The sequence below is a fragment of the Tamandua tetradactyla genome, chromosome 20, assembly GCF_023851605.1.
Source record: "Tamandua tetradactyla isolate mTamTet1 chromosome 20, mTamTet1.pri, whole genome shotgun sequence".
Taxonomy (NCBI): domain Eukaryota; kingdom Metazoa; phylum Chordata; class Mammalia; order Pilosa; family Myrmecophagidae; genus Tamandua; species Tamandua tetradactyla.
In genome coordinates, this window is record NC_135346.1 from 61,505,846 (window position 1) to 61,523,140 (window position 17,295).

At 38.5% G+C, this 17,295-nt stretch overlaps 1 protein-coding gene across 1 annotated transcript; it reads left to right on the forward strand.

Annotated features, from left to right (window-relative positions):
* The first annotated feature begins 12,839 nt into the window (after positions 1-12,839).
* On the forward strand, positions 12,840-13,950 carry LOC143664657 (olfactory receptor 2C3-like). The gene has a single exon (XM_077138118.1). The coding sequence runs from the start codon at positions 12,840-12,842 to the stop codon at positions 13,788-13,790; it is 951 nt and encodes a 316-aa protein (XP_076994233.1). The 3' UTR covers positions 13,791-13,950.
* The last annotated feature ends 3,345 nt before the right edge of the window (positions 13,951-17,295 follow it).

Below are 17,295 nucleotides of genomic sequence, written 5' to 3' on the forward strand. Positions count from 1 at the left end.
TAAGTTAGAGATTTGATCATCTACCTAAGAGAAGACGCAACATAGGCAGCTGGATATATGAATCTGAGATTTGCATACATGAGCAGGTCTGGAGTATAAACTGAAAAATCCACAGTACATAGTTAGTCTAAGGAACCATTAGACTAGATGAGGCAACCAAGGGAGCAAGAGTAGACAGGAAAGAAATATCATGTAGCAGGTCAAACCTATGGGCAGTTCTTGCTCTACCACTTAATGGCCATATGACCGTGACCAAGGTTGCCCACTTAGAGCTTCAATGGTTTCACCTTTAAGGTGGGGATTGTAATACTTCTTTTTACAGTTAATTTAGAAGTGATTTGGGTAATTGAAGAAAGGCTCAGAAAGCAGACATAGTTTTTATTGGCACAAAATTAATCATTTTGGATTTAAGGCATGTGTCCAGCATGTATTTCAAAGTCTGTTTTCTTGGGTACATAAAAAGGTATATGCTCTAAAAATATGAAGGCAGAATCATTCTTTCATTCATCCATCTACTCAATAATTGTTGTGAGGGGCGAGATGCAAGACCGCAGCATACTGAACTGTACAATTTAATTTGTCCTCCAGAGAAGTTAGTAAATTGCCATGAACTGCATGGAACAACTGCTGGAGGAGGGGCATCAGTGACCGGACATACAATGTATACCAGTCAGGAATGGGTGGAATGGCTGAGAACTGTAAGTCTCCCAAACCAGACAGGCTGGCACCCCTCCCTCACAGGCACAGCAGGCTGGTTCCCCTAAGGGGAAGGAAACAGACTTTGCTAGTAGCAAGAGCTTATGTCAACCAAAGTCCAACTGCTGAATTATTAACAAATTCTGACTACTGAAAACAGGCCCCAAGCACAGATAAACCTGGAATAAGTACTAAGGAAACCAGGAGTTTTTGTCCTGGAAGAAAGGGGGTGGGGCTGATGGGAAAAAGAACCAAAACAGAGGCTTTTTGAGTTGGAGAGCACAAAATACTAGGGCAGGGCTGGCTCCCAAGGAACGGGGGCACATAGAGCTGGAGATACATAGAACCATATACCAACTCAAACTCTTCATTGGCCAATCTGGGAAGTGGGGTGTCAGGCTCTGAAAAGACTTTTTGGTTTTTGTTTTTTTACTTCTCATTAGATAGAACAGCAAGCACTCTCCTGTCCCAGGCAAGGGTGAAACTAAGGAGTGTCTGAGAGACAAGGTAGCTAGTCAAATGAAAGGGGTTAATTCTCTAAAGGGCATCTCTTCCTTAAGAAAAAGGAGGTAGGGCCCAGATCAAGTGGAGGCCCATTCAGGCCCTAGGAGCTGGAAAACTGAAGCAATCAAAACCTGCTTACTACCTCAGCCTCTGTCTCAACTATGTCCCTGGCAGGGAAAGTCTGCTGAAATTAAAGGCACTGCATTAATTTACACTTCTGGGAAGACAAGCATTGCATGCTGGGTGGGATATGATAAGCACAGAATCTAGAGGCTGCATAGGAAAGTCTGACAATTTGCTGGGTCTCACCCTGAGAGAAAATTGATGCTGGCTACTCTGTCCTCCTGAGACGTAGGCCTGTATGGTCTGGTAAATCTGTCTGGGGTCAATAATATCTGAGGAGACCCTCCTCAAAAATAGGCTCTATGTAGGCAGGGTAAGGAATGGAAAAACAAGAACTGAAAAATTTTGACCATTTAACAGAACCTATGCTAGAGGTCTAGAATAAGTTGAACTGAATGTAAAAGGACAGACAGAGAACAAAGCCATCCAGCAAGAAAACCCTAGGTAAAAGAGTGAAAACAACCTCCAAGATAAACTAATAAAGGAAATCAAATGTTTAGATGCCAGCTAAAAAGAACAAATCATATTAGGAAAACAGAAGATATGGCACAGTGAAAGGAATAGACCAACCAATGAGATACAGGAGTTAAAACAACTAATTCAAGATGTTCAAATAGACATGGAAAATCTCATAAAAAATCAAATCAAGAAGTTGTGGGAAGATATAAAGAAAACATTGGGCAAATACAAAGAAGAATTCAAAAGTTAGAAAAAACAAAGTGCAGACCTTGTGGAAATGAAAGGCACAATAGAAGAGATGAAAAACAAACAAATAATGGAAACCTACAACAATATATTTGAAGAGGCAGAAGAACAGATAAGTGAACTAGAAAACTGGACATCTGAAATCTGACACATAAAATAAAAGAAAAAGAAAAGAATGGAAAAATATGATCAGGGTCTCAGGGAATTGAATGACAACATGAAGCACATGAATATACATGATATAGGTGTTCCAGGAGGAGAAGATAAGGGAAGAGGAGAAGAAAGACTATAGAAGGAAATAAAATTTCCCATCTGTTACAGAAGACATAAAATTACAGATCTAAGAAGGGGAGTGAACCCCAAACAGAATAGATTTGCAGAGATCTACTCCAAGACACTTACTAATCAGATGTCAAATGTTAAAGACAATGAGAGAATATTGATAGCAGCCACAGAAAGCAATCCATAACATTCAAAGGAAGTTTGCTAAGACAATCTGTGGATTTCTCATCAGAAATCCTAGAGACAAGAAGACGGTGGTATTTATATTTAAGATTCTGAAAGAGAAAGCTGCCAGCCAAGAGTTCTATAACCACCAAACTGTCCTTCAAAAATGAGGGGGAGAGGAGGGGGGCCAAGATGGTGGCATAGTAAGGTGCGCGCGTCTTAGTTCCTCCTCCAGAACAACTACTAAATAACCAGAAATAGTGCAGAACAGCTCCCGGAGCCACGACAGAAACTGGACACACAGCATACCCCAGTCTGGACCGGCTGGACCCGCTGCGAGACTCTGCTGCAGTGAGCTCCCCAAGCAGCACGCGCTTCCCAGGGCCATGGAGGCTGGCGGCCGGCGGCACCCCTCCCTCCCTCCTTCCTGGGCCAGCTGGGAGTCTCGGATCAGCAAATTCCCCAAGCCGCAGCTGCCAGTGACTGGCGCCCCTCCCCCACAGGCGGCTACCCGGAGGGAAAGGAAAGAGTCTCCAACAGTAGTGGGGCCTGAGTCCAACCAAACACCAATAGTGGCGTTAATGGACAAATTCTGACTACTAGAAGGAGGCCCCCAGCTCAGGTGAAACTGATCAAGGTGGAAGACGCCTATTGGGCTAACTGAAAAAGAGGAAATGGGGCGAAACAGAGCCTTCTGCGGCTGTTTCTACGGAGGCTTGGTTGCCTCTGGGCTCAGCGCCGGGATTACACAAGTTGCAACTGCCCCAAATGCAGAAACAGGCTGCTTTCAGGGCTCTCTACCACCTGACCCTTCCCCAGGAGAGGGGTGAAACGCAGCTCAGGCGGAATCCCTCTCTCAAGGAATTCAGATCCCAGGACTTCGCAATTTGAAGCCATTAAAACCAGCCTACAACCTTTCCTCTGTCTCCACCATGCACACAGCAGGGAGCCTTCCAAAGTTAAAGGAGCCACAACATCTTTTGCTGGTGGGACCAGCAGACAGACAAGCACCACATACTGGGCAGGATAAGAAAAACAGAGCCCAGAGACTTCACAGGAAAGTCTTTCAACCTGCTGGGTCTCACACTCAGGGAAATCTGATAAAATGTCCAGACGCCAGCAAAAAATAACAAATCACACCAGGAAAATTGAAGATATGGCCCAGTCAAAGGAACAAACCAATAGTTCAAATGAGATACAGGAGCTGAGACAACTAATTCTAAATATACAAACAGAAATGGAAAACCTCTTCAAAAACCAAATCAATAAATTGAGGGAGGACATGAAGAAGGCAAGGGATGAACAAAAAGAAGAAATGGAAAGTCTGAAAAAACAAATCACAGAACTTACGGGAATGAAAGATACAGTATAAGAGATGAAAAAACAATGGAAACCTACAATGGTAGATTTCAAGAGACAGAGGTTAGAATTAGTGAACTGGAGGATGGAACATCTGAAATCCAAAAAGAAACAGAAACTATAGGGAAAAGAATGGAAAAATTTGAGCAGGGGCTCAGGGAATTGAATGATAATGTGAAGCGCACAAATATACGTGTTGTGGATGTCCCAGAAGAAGAGAAAGGAAAAGGAGGAGAAAAACTAATGGAAGAAATTATCACTGAAAATTTCCCAACTCTTATGAAGGACCTAAAATTACAGATCCAAGAAGTGCAGCACACCCCAAAGAGAATAGATCCAAATAGGCATTCTCCAAGACACTTACTAGTCAGAATGTCAGAGGTCAAAGAGAAAGAGAGGATCTTGAAAGCAGCAAGAGAAAAACAATCCATCACATACAAGGGAAACCTAATAAGACTATGTGTAGATTTCTCAACAGAAACCATGGAGGCTAGAAGACAGTGGGATGATATATTTAAATTACTAAAAGAGAAAAACTGCCAACCAAGAATTCTATATCCAGCAAAATTGTCCTTCAAAAATGAGGGAGAAATTAAAACATTTTCAGACAAAAAGTCACTGAGAGAATTTGTGACCAAGAGACCAGCTCTGCGAGAAATACTGAAGGAAGCACTAGAGTCAGATACAAAAAGACAGAAGGGAGAGGTGTGGAGAAGAGTGTAGAAAGAAGGAAAATCAGATATGATATATATAATACAAAAGGCAAAATGGCAGAGGAAAATATTATCCAAACAGTAATAACACTAAATGTCAATGGACTGAATTCCCCAATCAAAAGACATAGACTAGCAGAATGGATTAAAAAACAGGATCCTTCTATATGCTGTCTACAGAAAACACATCCTAGACTCAAAGATAAACATAGGCTGAAAGTGAAAGGTTGGGAAAAGATATTTCATGCAAATAACAACCAGAAAAGAGCAGGAGTAGCTATACTAATATCCAACAAATTAGACTTCAAATGTAAAACAATTAAGAGACAAAGAAGGATACTATCTACTAATAAAAGGAACAATTAAACAAGAAGACATAACAATCATAAATATTTGCGCACCGAATCAGAATGCCCCAAAATACGTGAGGAATACACTGCAAATACTGAAAAGGGAAATAGACACATCTACCATAATAGTTGGAGACTTCAATTCCCCACTCTCATCAATGGACAGAACATCTAGACAGAGGATCAATAAAGAAACAGAGAATTTGAATATCATAATAAATGAGCTAGACTTAACAGACATTTATAGGACATTACACCCCACAACAGCAGGATACACCTTTTTCTCAAGTGCTCATGGATCATTCTCAAAAATAGACCATATGCTGTGTCACAAAGCAAGTCTCAACAAATTTAAAAAGATTGAAATCATACACAATACCTTCTTAGATCATAAAAGAATGAAGTTGGAAATCAATAATTGGCAGAGTGCCAGAAAATTCACAAATACGTGGAGGCTCAACAACACACTTTTAAACAACCAGTGGGTCAAGGAAGAAATTACAAGAGAAATTAGTAAATATCTCAAGGCGAATGAAAATGAAAACACAACATATCAAAACCTATGGGATGCAGCAAAGGCAGTGCTAAGAGGGAAATTTATTGCCCTAAATGCCTATATCAAAAAAGAGGAAAGGGCAAAAATTCGGAAATTAACTGTCGACTTGGAAGAACTGGAGAGAGAACAGCAAACTAACCCCAAAGCAAGCAAAAGGAAAGAAATAACAAAGATTAGAGCAGAAATAAATGAAATTGAGAACATGAAAACAATAGAGAAAAATGAGGGGGAGATTAAAATATTTTCAGAGAAACAGTCATGGAGAGAATTTGTGACTAAGAGAACAGATATACAAGATATACTAAAGGGAGCCTTACATGGAGATAGGAAAAGACAGGAGAGAGAGAGAGCTGAAGAAGAGTTAGAAATGAAGACTATCATAAAACAAAAGAGAGAAAAAAATTAGATATGACATACAAAACCCAAACGACAAAATGATAGAAAAACAGTACTGCTTTTACAATAATAACAGTAAACGTTAATGAGTTAAAATCCCAAGAAAAAGACACCAACTGGCAGAATGGATTAAAAACCAGGACCCATTTAATGCTGTCTACTGGAGACTCACTTTAGACCCAAGGACAAAATTAGGTTTAAAGCGAAAGGTTGGGAAAACATATTTCATACAAAAAACAACCGGAAAAAACAGGGGTGATGAATGCACAGCTATATGATGACACTGTGATCCACTTATTGTTCAATTTGGATAATTATATGGTACATAAATATATAATTTATCAATAAAATTGCATTAAATTTTTTCAAAGTATGTAGAACCCAGAAAAAGTCATGAAAGAAGCTGAAATACTAAATAAAATACTGTTGAACCACATTCAGCATAGTTAAGGATAATAACTATGACTAAGTGGTATTCATTCCAGGTGTGCAAGCATGGCTTAACATAGGAAATCAATGTGGTTAGCACACACATTAATAGAACGAAGGGGGAAATGCATGTTTATTTTAGTTGATGCAGAAAAAGTATATCACAAATCCCAACACCTTCTCATGATAAAACCCTCAATGAACTTGGAATAGTTCAATAAGCATAACAAGGGACTACATGGAAAACCCAAGGCTAGCATCATCCTCAATTATCAAAGACTGAAATATTTCCCCCAAGAAGAGGAAAAATACACAGATGCTCATTTTCACTGCTGCTATTCAACACTGTACTGGAAGCTCTAACCAGAGCATTTAGACAAGAAGAATAAATAAAGGGCATCTAAATTGGAAAAGAAGAAGTAACATCTCTATTTCCAAATGATGTTATCTTTATGTAAAAAATACTAATGAATCCACAAATGGTTAGACCAAATAAATAAATTCAGAAAAGTTGCAGGATACAAGATCAACACTCACAATTCATTTGTATTTCTATGCATAAGCAACAAAACAATAAAAAATAGATATTTAGAAGGAAATTCTATTTGCACAAAAAAAATCTAAAAATAAAACAAATTAAACCAAGGAGGTGCAAGACTAGTACACTGAAAACTGCAAAATATCATTGGAATAATTTTAGAACTCTTAAACGAAATGAAAGATATGATGTGTTAATGGATTGGAAGTTTCAATACAGTTAAGATGGTAATACTCCCCAAAGAGATCTACAGATTCAGAACAACCCTTCTCAAGCCCTAATGGCCTTTCATGTGGGAATGGAAAAGCCATCCTCAGTTCATGTGGAATTGCAAGGATCCCCAAATAGTCAAAACAATTTTGAAAAATCAAAATTGGAAGGTTCATACCTCCACATTTCAAAACGTACAACAAATATAGTAAACAAAACAGCGCTTTGCTGACAAGAATAGACATATAAATTAATGGAATGGAATTAAGAGTATAGATATACATCTGTACATATATGGTCAATTTATTTTTGACAAGAGTGCCAAAAGCATGAAATGGGCTAAAGAACAATCTCTTCAAGAAATGGTGATGGGAGAACTGGATATCTGATATTAAAGAATGAAGCTGGACACTTACCTCACACCATATGCAAAAATTAATGCAGAATGGATAAAAGACCAAAGTTTAAGAATTACAACTATATAGGTCTTAGAAGAAAACATAGGGGCAAATCTGTGTGACCTTAGGTTTGGCAATAGTTTCTTAAACATGAGATCAAATGCATAAAAAGCTAAATTAAAAATATATGTAATGAACTTCATTAAAATTAAAAACTTTTATGCACTAAAGAGCATATTAAGAGAGAGAAAAGATAATCTGCAGAATGGGAAATGATTGGAAAATCATACATCTGATAGAGATATAACATTCAAAATACATAAAGAACTCTTATACCTTAACAGTAAAAAGACAAACAACCCAATTTTAGAAAGGACACAGAAACTTTCAGACAAATAGAAGGCAAGAAAATGCATCTTCAAACATAGTTTTGGAATCTTTGAGCACGTACTATTTTTAGTTCTGTTTCGCAGGTTGATTTTGTATTTGCTGTTTTTGCATTGTATGTGAAATTTTAAGGTGACAGTTAAATGCATCTTTAATAGCATAGCCACAAGTAAAAGAAACATTCAGTATAATGGTTTCCTTAAATGTCCACCAATGCTAAATTTTAAGGTAGCTTCAGAATATTTTATTGGTGGTTACTGCTCACTGATTTCTTTAATAGGCAATTAGTAATTCCAGAGAATCAGCCTGACTTTTGAATATTTCTAACAGTTTGTTCACTTGCATTTAAGTTTAGACGAGGCCCCATGTAATTTGATTTTATCAAGACATAAATAAGTGGATTTAACTTATTTTAATATAGACAGATTTTCCATTTTCATCCATTTTATTGTTTATGTTAAAACAACAACTCTCTCTCTCTTTACTCTTTTCTTGACTCAAATGAAATATTTACTAAGGTCAAGATGGGAGAGAGAAATGACTGTGATTAATTTCTGTACTAAAATACTAATAAATTTGTCAAACTCAAAAATAAAAACATTGGGTGAAGACCCTGATTAGACATTTCTCCAAGGAAGATCTACAAATGGCCAACAAGCATAGAAAAAGATGCTCAACATCACCACCCACTGGAAAAATGTTAATCAAAACTACAAAGATGTATAGTTTACACTCATCGAGATGGCCATTATTAAAAAAAAAACAGAAAATTACAAGTGTTGGCAAGTATTCAAGAAATTGGAACATATATCGCTGGTAGGAATATAAAATGCGACTGTGGAAAACACTCCAGGCACTCCTCAATAAGTTAAATTGCCATATATCCAGTGATTCCACTCCTAAAAGTACATAGCTAAAAGTACTGAAAACAAGTGTTCAAACAAAAGTTGTACATGAGTATTCATAGTATCTCTATATTCTCAAGAAACAAAAGGTGGAAACAATCCAAATACCCATGAACAGACAGATGGAAAAACACAATGCAGGATATGCACACAATGGAAAACTATTCAGCTATGGAAGGGGGAGAAGTACTAATAGATGCTGCAACATGGGTGAACCACGAAAACATTGTTTCAGGTGGGGGAAAAATACACGCCAAGGGTTATATGGTGTATGAGTCCATTTACGTGCAATATTCAGGGTAGGCAAATTCCTAGAAACAAAAGGCAGATCAGTGGTTGCCCGGAGCTGGAAAGCAGGGGAACAGGAAGCGAGTGATTAATGAGCAGGTGTTTCCATTTGCGGTGATGAAAAATTCAGTAACTAGATAGTGGTGACGGCTGCAATGCCGTGGCTGTACTTAATGTCACTGTTCTCTGCACTTTAAAATTGTTACAACAGAATGTTCTAATAAAAGTCTTCTCTACAGCTCAGGCTCTCACACTGCAGAGAGCACGTTCATTAACTCATTCCACCCAACATATAGCTCAAGTCCACAGAGAGAGCTTTAATACAAGCGTTTAGTAAAGTAAAGGGATGTTATCAATCGTTTTAGAATGTGCAAGGAGAACTTTTTATCCAATTGAGTGTTACAAATTATTCTGAAAATGTTTCAATAAAGACTATGTAATCAGGGTAATTACACAGGGAGTATCATAAGGTTTATTATTTAAAATAAAAAATCTGAAGTAAATATGAAAAATAAATAAATTAAATGGTTGCAATGGTAAATTTTATGTTACATGGATTTTAACCCAATAAGAAAAATATTAATCGCTGTAGTATACACCAATTATAAAATGATTCTGTTTTTTAGAATGTCTATAGCAGCATGTGAAAAAATTAGTGTTTTAAGCAAAATTTCAGACTCCCTCCTCCACTACAAAGTCCTCATTCTTGTGCTTTGTAAACAGTGTTTGGCAACATAAAAACCTAAAACAATGCTTCACTTATTTTTAAAATTTTATTTCCATTTTGTGCAATTCTGTGTGTATATTACAATGAAATTGTAATTATCCAATAGGGAAAAATATCCCCAAAGCTTCTTTTTCTTTAATTTTCACTCCCCTGGTATAGAACATCACCTTCTATTTCCCTCCTGAAGACTCCAGGGGATGAAAAGAGCCTCTTGTGCAAAGGAAGCCCTCGTGATGAAGTCCTGATGATGCAGTTCTTATGCTATACTTAGTCCTTTCAGGGTCAGCATATATTTTTTCATTCTGGAAACACTGTGAGCCATGCTCACGAGTTTTGCTACCGGTTTTCTTAGGGAAAAAAGTGCATTTTTTCTAAGATAACCCATTCTATTTTTAAAGACTTTAAGTGTATTCTTTAGATGTGAATTTAAACAGAGTCTAGCATGTCCTCCACCACCACTGACTTGGAGGTCTGCAATATTTTGGGGGATGCAGAATCCCTTGGCTGCTCTCCTATTTTTAATGCCGCATGCTCTGAATTCATGGATGTTATCAAAGGGAGATGACACCACTAGCCCACCATCAGTAAGCCACATACTTGTGTTTGTTTTTCATGGTATTGAATCTAAACTGAAGATCACAGAGTTTTTGGTAATTTCAATTAAGGTGGATGAGATCCAATTTATTTAAATGACCTGATTTGTTCTTATGGATTTTGGTATTTTTAGCAGCTTGCCTACATTCAGGGGTACAGTTTATGACTCTATAATTAAACAGAATCTGGACTCAAGATGGTTCCATAACTTTCTATATGTCATCTTTCTTTGTTGAAATGGCATAGTTCTTGGGGCAGGTGGTTCATCTTTTGAAAAGTGAGTATTCATTGGGACCCTTTTGGTCAAGCACTGTGGATGAATAACCTATTTCTTTACTGGAAATCTTATTGTATACTAAAAATCTAGAGATCTTGGGTGTAGGTCTAGTACAATGAGCAGCTCGGCACCTTTGGGTAAGCCACCAATCATTTCTAGAAATAGAGTCAGATCAGATCATAGCAAAGGTTAATTTCTCCTCAAAAATTCTACTGTTACCTCACAAGTGACTTTATGATTTTCATCTCATGGTGACATTTACATGTTTTCTGCAAATTACCAACTGTGAGTCAAGAAAGTTTTTAGCTGACATTCACACATGATGATACAGCTGTTGCTTTAGCCCTTCTTTCCATTCTATGCCCTTGCATTCCTTCTGTGATGCCTCTTGTATGGAGTGTTCACTTTGTTCACGTCGTGACTCAATTGCACGTAACCATCACAGTTTCCCTCTTCTCCCCCACATTTACATTGGGAAACCACCCATGTTCTGACAGTTCTCCATTGCGTTCCCAATTTGGAGAAGGTTGCTTTCTCTCAGTATAGCAGTGTTACTCCAGTCTGCCTCACGCAAATCATCTCAGCATTCTGGTGCAGTCAAGTCCACACTGGTAAAGCAATTCTACACGTGAGTTTTGTCAAATGCTTAAAGTTCCCATTTCCACATATGTAAAATGGAAACCTTTTATATATGTCATAACGCTGTGAATGTACTTGAGTATTTGTCTGTATTTTGTTTGATTGACTTCCAGTTATAAGGATAGGTAAATTCCACTCCCTGAGAGATTAGGAGAGACGATAGTTGAGTTTATAGCTGCTCTGTGCCCCAAATCTGGATGAACTCATTATAATGAATGCATTCCTCTTTTGAAAATACAAAGAAGAATAAATTAATGCTTTCTGTAGAAGGGTTCCAGAGGTTTTCAAGTGTGCCTAAAGAAGACTGAGATTGTCCTTTTTTCCCATAGGAACTTCTGGCTTCACATATCTGGCCCTGAGACCTCACACTGGTGCAATAGCACAACATGGTCTGGGTCACTCCTGCAAGTCTTTGCAAGTTCCAAAAATCCAGCCTGACAACTGCAATGCAGAGTTGTGCTGGATGTCCCTTAGCTATGCTCCCATATCAGTCTAGTCTTGCCTCGACCATGATCACATGTCCTCTAATGATCTGCATCAGAATGGGTTCATTCAGTGAATACTGACTGAAGGTTTTCTGTATATTGGACTGTGCTAAGCATGGGAACCCGTAAGTAAAGAAAACAGATAGAAATCCATGACTGCATGGAACTTATAAACTAGTGGGGTAAGACAGTAACAAGCATAATAAATGAGAATAGTATATGTGTTAAATGGTAATAAGTACTATAAAAAAGTCAGGAAAAAGGATGAAGCTGACAAGGTTTTTAATATTAAGTAGCACAGTGAGAGAGGGCCACAATGAGGTGACTGTGGGGGAAGAAAGTCTGCAGGAGGTGTGGAAGAGAGCCATGCACACTTCATGGAGAAAAGCACTGTAAATATGGGAAACATCACACACAAAGCCTTGTAACATCACTATGGTGGGTGGTGAGCAGCAGTGATACAATCACATTATGCCAGGAGATAATTCTGTAATTACTGTATTGAGTATAATTCGAAGGGAAGTCAGAGGGAAGCGGGGAGGCAGTCAGGATACCCTTAATTATTGACAGATCAATACTTAAGGTAATGAATGAGGCTGGTAGCAGTAGAAGTGGAGAAAAGTGATCAGAATCTGGGTATCTTTAAGGATAAGGCAAAAATTTGCTGATGATTCTAGGATGGATATAAAAAAGAAATGTTAAGGGATGTTCAATGTCAGCAGTAACAGGTAACACAGAGGGAAGAGAGTGATTTTAATACCTGTTCAGTGGTTCATCACATGAAATACTGTGTTCTACCAAGCTAAATCCTCATCATTAAGCATTTAGGTAAAATCATTACATTGTCACTACAAGTAGTAAAGTAACATTTCAATGACAAATAGGTACCAAGAACTTTGCATGAATGTCCTTTTATTTTTCTCCAGACGTGGCAAATTGACTTTGAGTGAAAGGTTACACCTTCCACAATAGATTTGGGTTGGGTGGGAGCTTTCAGCAGCAGCCTGTAAATAATTATTTTTTATGTTTTCTAAGAAATATAACTACTTCATTTCTCATGTCCTCTGCTCCCCTCCCACAGGTGGTAATTTTGCTCACCCTCAGCTGTGTATTATGAAGGGAATAGTCAATGCAAGTTCCCCACAAGTCTTCATACTGCTGAGCTTCTCTGCACGACCCTCACTAGAACCTGCCCTCTTTGTAGCTGTCTCAATATTTTATGTGGTGTCTGTCGTGGGCAATGGCGTCATCATACTGTTCTCCCATGTGGATGTGCACCTCCACACTTCTATGTACTTCTTCCTCACTAACCTCTCCTTCCTGGACATTTGCTTCACCACAAGCATTGTCCCACAACTTCTGGTCAACCTCTGGGGGCCTCAGAAAACCATAAGCTATAGAGGGTGTGTGGTCCAGTTCTATATCTCCCATTGGCTGGGGGCCACTGAGTGTGTCCTCCTAGCAGTCATGTCCTATGACCGCTACGCTGCCATCTGCAGGCCACTGCACTACACCGTCATCATGCATCCACAGCTTTGCCTTGGCCTGGCCTTCGCCTCCTGGCTCGGGGGTCTGACCACCAGCCTGGTGGGCTCCATGCTCACAATGCTGCTGCCATTGTGTGGGAACAATCGCATCGACCACTTCTTTCGTGAGATGCCCCTCATCATGCAGCTGGCTTGTGTGGACACCAGCCTCAACGAGTTGGAGATGTATCTAGCCAGTTTTGTCTTTGTTGTCCTCCCTCTGGGTCTCATCTTAGTCTCATACGGCCATATCGCCCAAGCTGTGTTAAAGATCAGGTCAGCAGAAGGGTGGAGAAAGGCATTCAACACCTGCTCTTCCCACCTGGCAGTCGTATCCCTGTTTTATGGGAGCATCATCTTCATGTACCTTCAACCAGCCAAGAGCAATTCTCATGAGCAGGGAAAGTTTATAGCCCTTTTCTACACCGTAGTCACCCCAATGCTGAATCCGTTGATTTACACCCTGAGAAACAAGGATGTGAAGAGAGCGCTCAAGCACAATTTATCAGAGAACTGCCGTGGCTTTGCAGGGAAATGAGGGCGTGTCTGAAGGCTCTAGTTTTACATAAGGAGAATGAACAATTGAAAGGTATCAAAATTGATTTGGGACGGCAGGATAGTTGGGTTGTCTTCTTTGTTCCAATTATTGCTTCACCTCAAGATAGGTGGTGATCTGAAATGGCTTGTGCTCCTGCAGCCTGTTCAGTCCAAGAAGAGAAAATATTTTTTGTTTTTATGTTTTGTTAATTGTTTAAAATAATGTCTGCCATTTAAGGTACCTAATCTGTATGAAGTACTTTATACTGTTTCCAATATATGCAAAAACTCAGTAAAATGGTTATTATTAACCTCACAGAGCTATATGGTTTTTGAGTTAAGACTCGAGTCTGGACCTTTCATCACAGACCATAGTCATGTTTGCCATTCTCCCTATAACATTCTTAGGAGATGGAATCTAAACATGCAAGGCTTAGCATTAGAACCTTGAGTTTCTTTGTCAGCAAATCAATAGTTTTTATCAATAGCATGCTACACCGATTTATCTATAGAACTATTGACTTTCCTATCCTACTCTAGACCTTATGTTTTCAGGAAATGTGTAGATGTTTTTCATTTATTCTCTAGTATATTTGCTTATTTTCTCATATACCCAATCATGTATTCATTCATTCTCAAACTGAGACATGTATGGAGATCGTAAGAACGAGCATTCAATATGGCTATAAAACACATAAAGTTTCCAGATCTGTCACTTGCATCTTGGTTTAAAACTCAAACTGTCTTTTTACATTGATAATATTGCCATATTATAGACGAGAAAAGTCTGATCAGAGAGAAAAGATGGAATTTACGTTTGTCCTTGAGTGTTACATAAGCAGGGGCAACCACAAGGCATTTACTTGCAACAACACTTTTCATGATTATTCTTTAGATGGCTGTTTTCAAACAAAATTCTGCCTTCCAGAATGTTTTTCCACATTTCTCCTTTAACACATCCCTAAATGTGACATTTAGAATCCTAGCCCACTCGTTCCACTAATTCTCGCAGTTACTGGGAGATCTGAGTCTGGGGAAACATACAAACATTTTATTGATTTCATAACAATTCAGCTTCTTAAAACAGCTTCATTTTTCATGTAAACTAAGAGTTTGTAAGTTTGTAGATAGTGGTAACCAATAATTCAGATACGTGTGTATATAGTGTCAAAATAAGAATAAGAATATTAAAAACTTATGAAGCCAAAAGTTAGCTTCATTACTACTAATAACAACATACTACCCCACATACCTTGAGTGATCAGTATTGCTAGCCAAATTTTTAAGCAAATTATCAGCATCATTTGGTTAAACTTTCACAGCAAAGCTATTAGTTACTATCCTTTTCCCCATTTTGTAGGTGAGGGAGCCAAGGCCAAGTTCACAGGTAAGAATGCAATAATTTCTCCCAGCACAACTGACTGCAGAGCCTCTGCTGCTACTTGAGCACTTTCTTCCCTAAATGACATAAAAATGTCCATGTGACACAGTTTTCATAATGTTTTTGAAATTAATGCACATTCTCCCAATGAGGATAAACCTTGACTTCTATCAACCATTATTTATAGGCTGTTCAGGCAATTAAAAAAAATTTTTGGTCATATTATATGATGTATATAGGTTTCTTTCTTCTAATGAATAATTTCCTTAAGTGTATCACCAGAATATATATTGAGGTAAATATTGCCATAATTTTAACTTTTTAACACGTTTCCTACTCTTTGGCAGCTGAAGAGGGAAACATTATAAGGCAGCTCAAATTACTTCAGAATATATATGAAATCTTGAATTCTGTTGACCCCATCACATGTATCACAGCCATCACCTGCATATTAAATACTACATCATATTTACCTATTTGTTTTTAGCTATTATTTATTATATATTTCATCACCCTACAGTTTCCTAAAGAATCACAGGGTATGAGACTCAGGAACACATAATTCCACTTTTCCCTCTGCAGTGTGTAGAGGGATGTCTGTAACGTGAACCACTACTGCCTCCCAGGCTCGCTGACCACTGAGCACTGTAAGGTAGGATGGAAACTATATGCCAACTACCGTGTTGACTATTTGCCGGTTGTATCAACCAAGGCCTTAGTACGAAACAGATACTCAGAGTGGGTGATTTGAATGGCATTTCATAAAGGACAAAATTCCTAATATACTGGCAGGATCTAGGGAAACTACAAGAAATAGGGCAGTACACTAGGCTACTATCAATGGGAACTGTTACTATTCCTGGGAACAGGGGAGAGAGGAAGAGCAGTTACAAGAGCCTGTAGACAAAAGGGCTCTGTGTGAAGGTTGCTAACAAACTGTGCCCTTCAGAGGAGAGAAACACCCAGACACGACACTCCCAGGAAGAAAGAAGGTGGGATAAAATTACTGACCTTACACTACTACCTCCTTACTATTTCCTGGCATGGCCTTCCATTGACTGAAACCAATCCCAAGCTAAAAGGGTAGGGATCCCACTGCCTCAGTCTATACAGATGTTTCTCAGGGGCATAGAAGCAGGTGGAAAAAGTCAAAACTGAATCTAGAGGGGAAATGAGATAATACCCAGTAGACTCCATCCTCATCCATAGCATCGTTCCTTGTCCTTAATTTAGGTAAAAGTTCATAATTTCAATTCCCAAAACACAGACTTTCCCATGGGCTAGCATATCACCAATAAACGATAAACTCATGAACACCTAAAATTATTAGCTACTACCAGAGTTCTTCACATAATTTAACAGGATAAAGGCGTTGTGGGGAAATTGTTGTACAAAATCTATAGCTACCAAAGTCTGTGCTTCATTATTTAAGAATGAGGGGAGTTTTTAATCATAGTTATCTTCTTCTACCATTAATTCCATGATCCCCTAACCTTCTTCCAGTGTCTTAATTGCCACTTGCAATGACTGATAGATAACAGTACAAACATACCTAAGGTATAAAGAGACAAAGCCTATAATGAGGAAATTTTAAAAGCTTAACAAGACATACAAAAAAGAAAACATTTCATCAAACTTCCTTTTACTTGGAGAGATTAAAAAAAAAAAGTAGGGTAGACACAAGACAAGTTAAGTTGTACTTCTTCCCTTTCTACAATATCCAAAATTATTTTAGCCTCTAATAATCTAATGAGAAAATCTGAAGTGAAAATATAACCTGCAGTTTAAAAGAACATTGCTCTCACTCAAATGGTTACAAATTACCCACACAGAGCAGGAGGGGACAAGTAACAACCTGAGGAAGTAACAGTGTCATCTCCATGGAAGTCTGGAAAACTCAAAATAAAAGGGCACAGGAGAAGGAAAAACAGTATCGCCAAACACACACACCCCCCCCCCACACACACACGGACACATGGACACATGCACATGCACCCACTTCTCTTCTATGGTGTCTCCTTCCTCTTGTGTCTGATCTACTACTGACATATCAGCTCTCTGGAATCAGAGCCACAGTTAGCTGCAAAGAAATCATTAGTTCACTGTAAGTCTCACAAGGACAAAA

Coding starts and splice junctions, on each gene's coding strand:
- LOC143664657 (XM_077138118.1), top strand. CDS start 12,840: ATGAAGGGAATAGTCAATGCAAGTTCCCCACAAGTCTTCATACTGCTG.